This window comes from Galeopterus variegatus, unplaced genomic scaffold (assembly GCF_000696425.1).
Source record: "Galeopterus variegatus unplaced genomic scaffold, G_variegatus-3.0.2 Scaffold2850, whole genome shotgun sequence".
Classification (NCBI taxonomy): Eukaryota; Metazoa; Chordata; class Mammalia; order Dermoptera; family Cynocephalidae; genus Galeopterus; species Galeopterus variegatus.
This window is the reverse complement of record NW_007728961.1, coordinates 197,971-208,971: the sequence shown is the minus strand read 5'-3', so window position 1 is coordinate 208,971 and position 11,001 is coordinate 197,971. Positions and strand designations below refer to the sequence as shown.

Here is an 11,001-nt window from a genome sequence, read left to right as displayed (position 1 = left end):
GGAGCGCCACCGCGCTTCCCAAGCAGCGCACTATCCAGTGCGCCACCGGGCCGGCCCTTCACTGGACACTTTTGTGTGAGGACCTGAAAGCTAGGTCTATGGCAACCATCTCCTGATCATAAGACAGCAGGTCTGAAGATGAGAAGTCAGTACACTGTGGATCATAGTCTGCGTTCTTAGTAAATCGCCCTCCCACTCTGGCACGGGGAAGCCAGCTCCCCTCCACCTGCCCTGAAGGTCATCAGTCCAGGGGAGTGGCAGGATCAGGCCAGCAGCCAGAGCAGAATCATAAGCTGAGGGTTTAATGCTGGGAGAATGGAGGCAGAGGCAGGCACCTTTGACCCAGACCCTGGTGGCAAGGCCAGGGACGTCGAGCAACCCATGGTTTAGTGGTGGTGATTGGAGGGAGAAGTCTTGAGCCAGTATCCAGAGCTAGACCTCCCTCCCACCTATTCTCCCTCCCTCCCCCTGCCTTGAATTGGCCAGAAAATGTGGAGTTGGTAGGGGGGAGCGGGGAGAGGGAATATCTGGCAATTTCAGCTGGAAAAAAAAGACAACAGGATGGTTCACCTTGGGCACAGATAGGTTCACTGTGTGTTGTTAGTGTTTAAACTCCTTGTGTCCCCATCTGAACCATCAGACCTTTGAGAACAGGGACTATGTCTTTCTCAGTCTTGTGTCCCAGGCGTCTGGTCAAGGATGCACCCAAAGCACAAAATCCACCAGAAGGAAACATTAGGGGCTCCCCAGAGTCCAGTGGGGCAAATGAAGACATTTACACTTGGGGCCTAGATTTTGGGCAAGAGCCCTGACTTCAGTTTCATCTTACTTTCCTGTCATTGTTTTCCCTTATCTATGTATGTATATAAGTATATGTATATGTGTATGTGTATGTGTATGTATGTGTGTGTATGTGTATGTGTATGTGTATGTATATGTGTATGTGTATGTATACGTGGATATGGACGTGTATGTATATGTATGTGTGTATGTATATGTATATGTGTATGTATATGTATATGTATATGTGTATGTGTATGTATATGTATATGTATATGTGTATGTGTATGTATATGTATATGTATATGTGTATGTGTATGTATATGTATATGTGTATGTGTAAGTGTATGTATATGTGTATGTGTAAGTATATGTATATGTGTATGTGTATGTGTATGTGTATGTATATGTGTATGTGTAAGTATATGTATATGTGTATGTGTATGTATATGTGTATGTGTATGTATATGTATATGTGTATGTATATGTGTATGTGTATGTGTATGTATATGTATATTGTATATGTGTATGTGTATGTGTATGTATATGTATATGTGTATGTATATGTGTATGTGTATGCATATGTGTATGTGTATGTATATGTGGATATGGACGTGTATGTATATGTATGTGTGTATGTATATGTATGTGTATGTATATGTATATGTGTATGTATATGTATATGTATATGTGTATGTGTATGTATATGTATATGTGTATGTGTAAGTATATGTATATGTGTATGTGTATGTGTATGTATATGTGTATGTGTAAGTATATGTATATGTGTATGTGTATGTGTATGTGTATGTATATGTGTATGAGTATGTTTATGTGTATGTATATGTATATGTGTATGTATATGTGTATGTGTATGCATATGTATATGTGTATGTGTATGTATATGTGGATATGGACGTGTATGTATATGTATGTGTGTATGTATATGTATGTGTATGTATATGTATATGTGTATGTATATGTATATGTATATGTGTATGTGTAAGTATATGTATATGTGTATGTGTATGTGTATGTGTATGTGTATGTGTAAGTATATGTATATGTGTATGTGTATGTGTATGTGTATGCGTATGCGTATGTGTATGTGTATGTGTATGTATATGTGTATGTGTATGTATTTGTGTATGTATATGTTTATGTGTATGTGTATGTATATGTGTATGTGTATGTATATGTATATTGTATATGTGTATGTGTATGTATATGTGTATGTATATGTATATGTATATTGTATATGTATATGTGTATGTGTATGTGTATGTATATGTGTATGTATATGTATATGTGTATGTGTATGTATATGTATATGTATATTGTATATGTGTATGTGTATGTGTATGTATATGTATATGTGTATGTGTATGTGTATGTGTATGTGTATGTATATGTGTATGTTTATGTGTATGTGTATGTGTATGTGTATGTATATGTATATGTGTATGTATATGTATATGTATATTGTATATGTGTATGTGTATGTATATGTATATGTATATTGTATATGTATTAAATACTGGAAAAGGCTGGCACCCGAATGAAAGAAGGAACGTAGCACAGCATTGCATAACACCCACACTTCTATGATTGGACGTGAAGCTTTCTTTCATCACTGCTCATTGGGTAAATTTGCCCCTCTAGCTCCTAACATTTAACTGTACTCAATATAAGGACTTTCTTGGCTCTTTACACATTGCTTTGTCTTAAAGTCCTGCCAATGTTCCCTTAGAAAGGCCACTTGTAGCCATTTCTTCCTCTCTGAGGTCACTTTCCCACCCTGCCTTATTTGAGGTCCTAAGTTCCCTGGAGGAGAGGGTCTCGTCTGACTTTCTCCCATGCCTCCTAACTGCCCCTTCCCCGTGCTCACTGTCCCCATCCTCGTCACTACGTTCTGTGCACACAGGAGAGGAGCAGTTGCCAGAGCCTGTGGCCCCGACGGTGGGTAGGCAGCTCCTCTCCACCTGTGGGCTCAAGCAGTCTGCAGCGCCCACTGAGCTAATTACTACACCAATGGCACAGTAAGTGGTCACTCTACATCGAGAAAGAATAACCAGGCCAGCAGAAGAGAACAGCCAGCTGCCTGTGGGACTGCATGGGGATCCCTACAGCCCTGACACTTGCANCTCACTTGTCTTCTCCTGCCAGGGCTCAATGTTGTCATGTCAGAGGCAGCCAGTGGGGTCCAGCAATCCATGTTGTGGGGCAGAAGCAGGAGCTTTGGTGGCAGACAGCTCTGGAGGCAGACCCAGCTCCCCCGTGTCCTCTCTATCCATCCCTTGTGGACTGAGGATAATTATTCACACGTGGAATGACTGCTAGAAGGAACCAAGTCTGATGGCATATGAAGGTTCCTGGGCCAATAGCTGGCTCATAGTAGATGTTTATTAAATCTTGGCTTCTCTTGCTCTCTAGGACTGGGAATGGTGGCTTTCTGAGAGAAGCTGATGAAATAAATTCACGTGGGGGATTTATGTCCTAATCGTCCCTGAGTGATTTGGTGACAGATGTCATTTGGAGGAGGCATGTTAACACTTCAAGTCTACCAAGTCACCACTGAAAAATGGGAGGTGTTGAAGGTGGAGGACACCACTGTTGAGATCCCTTCCACTTCTTCCCTATGGGAAGAGTGTCCTTTCCATGTGAGAGACTAATGCCACCAGCCATGTGACTTGATAAAACAAGACAGAAGTCTGCTGGAAGGACTTCTGGGGAAGAAGTCCCCCCACCCCCCGCCCCGGTAAGAGAGAAACACGGGGAGAGCTGTCTTGCTGCCCTGGCCACCTCCTCCTCATCTTTCTTCACCGGACACTTTTGTGTGAGGACCTGAAAGCTAGGTCTATGGCAACCATCTCCTGATCATAAGACAGCAAGTCTGAAGGTGAGAAGTCAGTACGCTGTGGATCATACAGTCTGCGTTCTTAGTAAACCGCCCTCCCACTCTGGCACGGGGAAGCCAGCTCCCCTCCACCTGCCCTGAAGGTCATCAGTCCAGGGGAGTGGCAGGATCAGGCCAGCAGCCAGAGCAGAATCATGAGCTGAGGGTTTAATGCTGGGAGAATGGAGGCAGAGGCAGGCACCTTTGACCCAGACCCTGGTAGCAAGGCCAGGGAGGTTGAGCAACCCATGGTTTAGTGGTGGTGATTGGAGGGAGAAGTCTTGAGCCAGTATCCAGAGCTAGACCTCCCTCCCACATATTCTCCCTCCCTCCCCCTGCCTTGAATTGGCCAGAAAACATGGAGTTGGTAGGGGGGAGTGGGGAGAGGGAATATCTGGCAATTTCAGCTGGAAAAAAAGACAACAGGATGGTTCACCTTGGGCACAGATAGGTTCACTGTGTGTTGTTAGTGTTTAAACTCCTTGTGTCCCCATCTGAACTATCAGACCTTTGAGAACAGGGACTATGTCTTTCTCAGTCTTGTGTCCCAGGCATCTGGTCAAGGATGCACCCAAAGCACAAAATCCACCAGAAGGAAACATTAGGGGCTCCCCAGAGTCCAGTGGGGCAAATGTAGAAATTTGCACTTAGGGCCTAGATTTTGGGCAAGAGCCCTGACTTCAGTTTCATCTTACTTTCCTGTCATTGTTTTCCCTTATCTATGTATGTATATAAGTATATGTATATGTGTATGTGTATGTGTATGTGTATGTGTATGTGTATGTGTATGTATGTGTGTGTATGTGTATGTGTATGTGTATGTGTATGTGTATGTGTGTATGTGTATGTGTATGTATGTATGTGTATGTATATGTATATGTGTATGTGTATGTGTATGTGTATGTATGTATGTGTATGTATATGTATATGTGTATGTATATGTGTATGTATATGTGTATGTGTGTGTATGTGTATGTATATGTGTATGTGTATGTGTATGTGTGTATGTGTATGTGTATGTATGTATGTGTATGTATATGTATATGTGTATGTGTATGTGTATGTGTGTATGTGTATGTGTATGTATGTATGTGTATGTATATGTATATGTGTATGTGTATGTGTATGTATATGTGTATGTGTATGTGCATGTATGTGTATGTGTATGTATATGTGTATGTGTATGTGTGTGTATGTGTATGTATATGTATATGTATATGTGTATGTATGTGTGTGTATGTGTATGTATATGTATATGTGTATGTGTATGTGTATGTGTGTATGTGTATGTATATGTATATGTGTATGTGTGTATGTGTATGTATGTGTGTGTATGTGTATGTATATGTATATGTGTATGTGTATGTGTATGTATGTGTATGTATATGTATATGTATATGTGTATGTGTATGTGTGTGTATGTATATGTATATGTGTGTGTATGTGTATGTGTGTGTGTATGTGTATGTATATGTGTATGTGTATGTGTATGTATGTGTATGTATATGTATATGTGTATGTGTATGTGTATGTATGTGTATGTATATGTATATGTGTATGTGTATGTGTATGTATATGTGTATGTGTGTGTATGTGTGTGTATGTGTATGTATATGTGTATGTGTATGTGTATGTATGTGTATGTATATGTATATGTGTATGTGTATGTGTATGTATGTGTATGTATATGTATATGTGTATGTGTATGTATATGTATATGTGTATGTGTGTGTATGTGTATGTATGTGTGTATGTGTATGTATATGTATATGTGTATGTGTATGTGTATGTATGTGTGTGCATGTGTATGTGTATGTATATGTATATGTGTATGTGTATGTGTGTGTGTGTGTATGTGTATGTGTATGTATATGTGTATGTATATGTATATGTATATGTATATGTATATGTATATTGTATATGTATTAAATACTGGAAAAGGCTGGCACCCTGAATGAAAGAAGGAACAAAGCACAGCATTGCATAACACCCACACTTCTATGATTGGACGTGAAGCTTTCTCTCATCACTGCTCATTGGGTAAATTTGCCCCTCTAGCTCCTAACATTTAACTGTACTCAATATAAGGACTTTCTTGGCTCTTTACACATCGCTTTGTCTTAAAGTCCTGCCAATGTTCCCTTAGAAAGGCCACTTGTAGCCATTTCTTCCTCTCTGAGGTCACTTCCCCACCCTGCCTTATTTGAGGTCCTAAGTTCCCTGGAGGAGAGGGTCTCATCTGACTTTCTCCCATGCCTCCTAACTGCCCCTTCCCCGTGCTCACTGTCCCCATCCTCGCCACTACGTTCTGTGCACAGAGGAGAGGAGCGGTTGCCAGAGCCTGGGGCCCTGACGGTGGGTAGGCAGCTCCTCTCCACCTGTGGGCTCAAGCAGTCTGCAGCGCCCATTGAACTAATTACTACACCAATGGCACAGTAAGTGGTCACTCTACATCGAGAAAGAATAACCAGGCCAGCAGAATAGAACAGCCAGCTGCCTGTGGGACTGCATGGGGATCCCTACAGCCCTGACACTTGCAGGCTCGGGATGGCAGATGGAGGGAAAGTCAAGAAGAGAACAGCCAGCTGCCTGTGGGACTGCATGGGGATCCCTACAGCCCTGACACTTGCAAGCTCGGGATGGCAGATGGAGCAAAAGTCGGGATTTCAGACTAGAGGGAGCCCAAATGGATATTAAGGACACACCTTTGTTCTCAGGGGATACCAGAACGGCCACTGCTATCTTATATTTTGTAAGGCTCAGAGGCTTTGATGGGGAAATCTTATTAGGTCCTAGAGTTCTGAAAGGGAGTGGGGGGTAACTCCATCCTACTCCCTCCTCTCCCCCCCACGAGCCCAGGACTACCAATCAAGGCTGTGAGTTCTGGCCAGGCCTCCAATGAGCTGATCGACAGAGAGCAACAGATACTCTCCCTGGGCTCTGCTGCAGTCATCAGTCAAATGAGGGGGCTGGGTGGGATGGCTTCTCAGTCCTTCCAGCTTTGATGTCGTCCTCTATTCCCTGGACACTCAGCTTCACAGCATTTGCAACCCTGATGCTGTCTTTAAGTCTCTCTCCTCCAGGACTTATAGTTGGTATTCAAGACTTTGTCAAAGGCAGAGCAGCTCTAGGTGATTGAGTAAATTCTAGGGTGTGGACATGGGAGTGACGTGCTTACCATGAGGGTGGTGAAGGTCCCTGGAATTGAGGAGGTGGGGACTCCAAGGCCAGGATATTGAACGAGTTAGCCACATCAGCCACATAGCCTAGAATGGTGGTGGGACTAAGTGTGGGGAGGGCAGCTGTGACATAGGTGCCAACATCCTCAGTGTAGGGAGTGACAGGGGATGAGCAGGTGTTTGTGCGGGAGGATAGGTGGGAGGAGGAGAGGCCATCTGGCTGGCACGTGCCACAGAGAAGGGTTTTTTAATATAAATTTTGTATTAATTAATTTTATAAGTTGACAAAAATTGTATGTATCATATAAATATTTCAAATATAATGTTTTGAAATATGTATATGTAGAATGGCTAAATTGAGCTAATTAACTTATGTATTACCTTACATACCTATCTTTTTTTGTGATGAGAACACTTAAGATCTACTCTTAGCAATTTCCAAGATTACAATGTTATTAACTATAATCACATTGTTGTTATTAACAACGTGAGAACAGGGACTATGTTGATCTCTTGAACAGTACTCTCGAACATATTCCTCCTGTCTGACTGAAGTTTTCTATCTTTCAACCAAAATTTCCCCAATCCCCACTCAACTCCCAGCCCCTAATAACCAACATTGTACTCTCCACTTCTATGAGTTAACTTTCTTTTTCTTTTTAATAGAAAAGAAGCAATGGTGAGCAAGAAGGGTGCTGAGGCTTTATCCCAGTCCTGTGTGCAGGGAATGGGAGAAAGGACACCCTGAACTGAGAAGCAGGGGGAGCTAAGGAGGCCAAGGCCTGAGACAGGTGTCAGGGGCACAGGGCAGGGCTGCAAGGAGGAGAACACCAGGTAGAGAGGTCAGGTGGGAGCACAGAGTATGAGAAGGGCCAGTGAACTAGGGGGTTTGGAATCCAGGCCGAGGACAGCGTTGCTGACAGGTACCCAACGGGAAACAATGGAGAATTGAAGAAACTCGTTTATGGGGTCAGGAGGACTACACAAGCTGATGACCTGTGAAGCATCCTAGTTTATTTTAGGTTCCTTTTTATAAGCCAGTAAAAATAACAAATTGTACTGATTAAGCCAGTTATGTCTGGTACAAAGCTATTTATAGAACACTTTCTGTTGCCACGGCACTTGAAGGTTCATGGCTAACTACTTATCAGCAGAATAAGAGAATAAATTCCTCATTTACAAAGTTCTCAGAGTCCTGGGTTCAAACAAAGGTCAGACCTCAAGTGGAGGGAGAAGGGGGAAGCAGGCAAATGGCTGCTTCCTCCCTTAAAACAGCGAGGACTCTGTCAGCTTGCTGTTCAGTATACCACAAGACAGGTGGCAAGGAGGCAGGACCTCAGGTTCTGACTGCCACTCTAGGGCCCGAACAAGATGCCAAGTGGGTGGGCATCACTGTGATCCTCCAGCAGTGATGGTCTGGAGCATGTCTGGGCTTCCAGCCTCTGCTAAGTTAGCCTGAGGTGGAGAGGGTGTGTGAACATTCTGTGAGTGTGTGAGAGCAGTATTTAGGGCTAAGGACAAAAACTTGAGGAGGGCTGAAGGACGTGGTGCAGAGGAAGTAGAAGCATGGGGTGAGAAGCAATTGAGGAGGACTGGCCAGAGAGGTAGGAGGTGGCTGCCAGCCCGGGGAGCAGAGAGTTTCAAGAAGGAAGGGATGATCATCGCTGACCAGTGCCACAGAATGAGCTAAAATGAGTTCTGCTGGGTTAAGAACACAGCAGTCTGGATGGGAGCAGCTTCAGGGGGATGAAGGTGGTGTGAACAGAGGAGCGAGGAGAGAAAGTGAAACAGCAAGTACTCTGTAGGAATACTGGTCAGAACTCACTCCCTCCTCATGGCCTTTGGGGCTCTGGTTTCAATCTTTTCCCTGGACAGGTTGCTTAGCAACTGAGGAAGGGAAAGGAACAGTATTCTGTGCTTGTGCATGATAAAGGGAATGATACCAGCAACCCCAAGGATAAGCAAAAGGAGGCTGCGAGGTGCCTGGGAATCTTCCACTTCTGCAGCCTTTCTCTCTTTGGCATAGCTCCACTTTTGTCCCTAAGTCCCTTGTAAGCTTCAGCTCCTTCCCCTCTCCCTCTCTGCCCCCCCACCCCGCCGCCAGTTGTGGAGAAAGCAGCTGTCCAGCACTAGGATTGATATTCTGCCCAATCCCTGTAAGTAACTCACCCAATGACAATAATAATAATAATAATAATAAATTCCTTGTAAATTGTGTGGAGTTGCCTGCTTCATACTTTGGCCTCAGGATACTTTCTCCGTTTGATGGGTATTGTACTGTTAGCTCACACTCAGACATACTCTTCCAAGCATGCAAAGAGCAAGTGAGAAAGAGTATGTGCAATGGGAGCGTGGAGAGGGGTGACTCAGCCCTGGAAAGTTAAGGAAGACATCACAGTACAGAACACAAACCAGGTTTTGAAGGTCCAGAAGCAGTTTTCTAAGCAGAGAAGGGGTCTTTGTGTGAAGGTGAACAAAAAGTGATGCTGGATTTCTAAAGCAGTGGGTCACTTGGTGTAGCTGCAGGACAGGGAACACAATGGCAGAGAGAAAGGAGGAAGGGGCTGAAAAGGCAGGGTGGGTGTTTTCAGTGGTCAATCTCAACGTGTTTGAATCTAAGTGTGTTTTAGTTTATTCGGGCTACTATAACAAAATAGCCTAGACTAGTGGCTTATAAATAACAGACATTTAATTCTCACAGTCTGGTGGTTGGGAAGTCCAAAGTATCAGCAGATTCAGTGTCCGGTGAGGGGCCCATTCCTCATAGATGCTTCCTCTTGCTGTGTCCTCACATAATGGCACAGCAAACAAGCTCCCTTGGGTCTCTTTTGTAAGGACACTAATCCCATTCATGAGATCTCTATCCTCATGACCTAATCACTTCCCAAAGGCTCTATCTCTTAATATCATCACATTGGGGGTTAAGATTACAACATATGAATTTCAGGGAGACATAGAAATTCAGATTGTAGCAAAGTGGTTACTTGACTGCAAAAATTTTGTGCTCAGAGGGCTATTTTTATCTTTTCCAGTATTTTTGCCTAAAATTATAAGGTGCCTCCAAATAATACTGTAAGAGCCACAGAAGTAATTTTAGCAAAAGATTAGCATGTTTTGTGATTAGCATGTATTTTGCATTCGGTTTTCCCTTCTCATAGAGTGATGTCAGAAGAGAAGGAAGGTGGCATAGTTAGCAACTCACCAGCAAATAGCATTCTCCCCGTGAGCATCTCGGCCAGGATGCAGCCGGCCGCCCACATGTCAATGGCTTTGGTGTAGTTGTTGGGAGACAGGAGCAGCCGTGGAGAGCGGTACCACTTCGTTACCAACCCTTCTGACAGATAACCCTGAAAGACAAAAATCCCCAGTCCCACTGATCAGTCATTAGCAGGTACCCTCCCTCTCATGCCTCTGCCAGTTTACCTTCCCATGGAAACAGGGTCCCTCCCAGGTCCCTTTCATTCTTGCTCCTTTCCTATTGATCTTGAAGGAGCATTAGTGAACGGAGGTCTGGTTAGAGGGGCTGGGCCTGGTTTGAGGGGCTCAAAGGTTTCAGTGGGAGAATCTTATGAGGCCTTAGGGTTCTCCTTTGTAGAAAGGGATCCAGGATAATCAATATTTTAGAAGAATGATTTTCCACCCCAGCTTGATATAACTATGCATAACAAATCTGCCTTCATCTAGTAAGAAGCTGAATAAATAGGAGACATTCTCAAGTTCATTACCACCATCGACAAAGTAACAATGATACACTGGAATTTTATTTATCCAGTGGCTGAATCTCGGAAATAGCCATAAATCTGAAATCAAGCCATTAGCTTTGGTGCTGAAGAGTAGAATTAATGCTGCTACAAAATGAGACACCAGGCCTCTGCTAGGAACAGATAAAGCCAGAAATGGCATGTGGAAGCAACCCTAAATGACAGAGAGGACATCGCTTTCTTTTGTTGGCCCAGAGGATTCTGGGAATTCTGCATAGTGTCTTTTTGGGGGATAGATGATGTCACTGATTTTGGCCACGGCTCGATGATTTGTGGTCTGGGATGGAATCATTCCCTAGGGCATATGGCGATGACATTGGTGCTTTAGCACAGATAGAAAAATACACCCAGGCAATTTAGAAATTGTTGCCTATGTAAATCAGAA

General features: G+C 43.4%; 1 protein-coding gene across 1 annotated transcript in view; it reads right to left on the bottom strand.

Annotated features, from left to right (window-relative positions):
- MAPK4 (mitogen-activated protein kinase 4) overlaps positions 1-11,001 on the bottom strand; it is an 84,197-nt gene that overhangs the window by 17,234 nt on the left and 55,962 nt on the right. Inside the window, exon 2 of the mRNA XM_008583203.1 lies at positions 10,058-10,202. Within this exon, the coding sequence (XP_008581425.1) occupies positions 10,058-10,202 (145 nt within the window). The remainder of the gene's footprint in view (positions 1-10,057; positions 10,203-11,001) is intronic.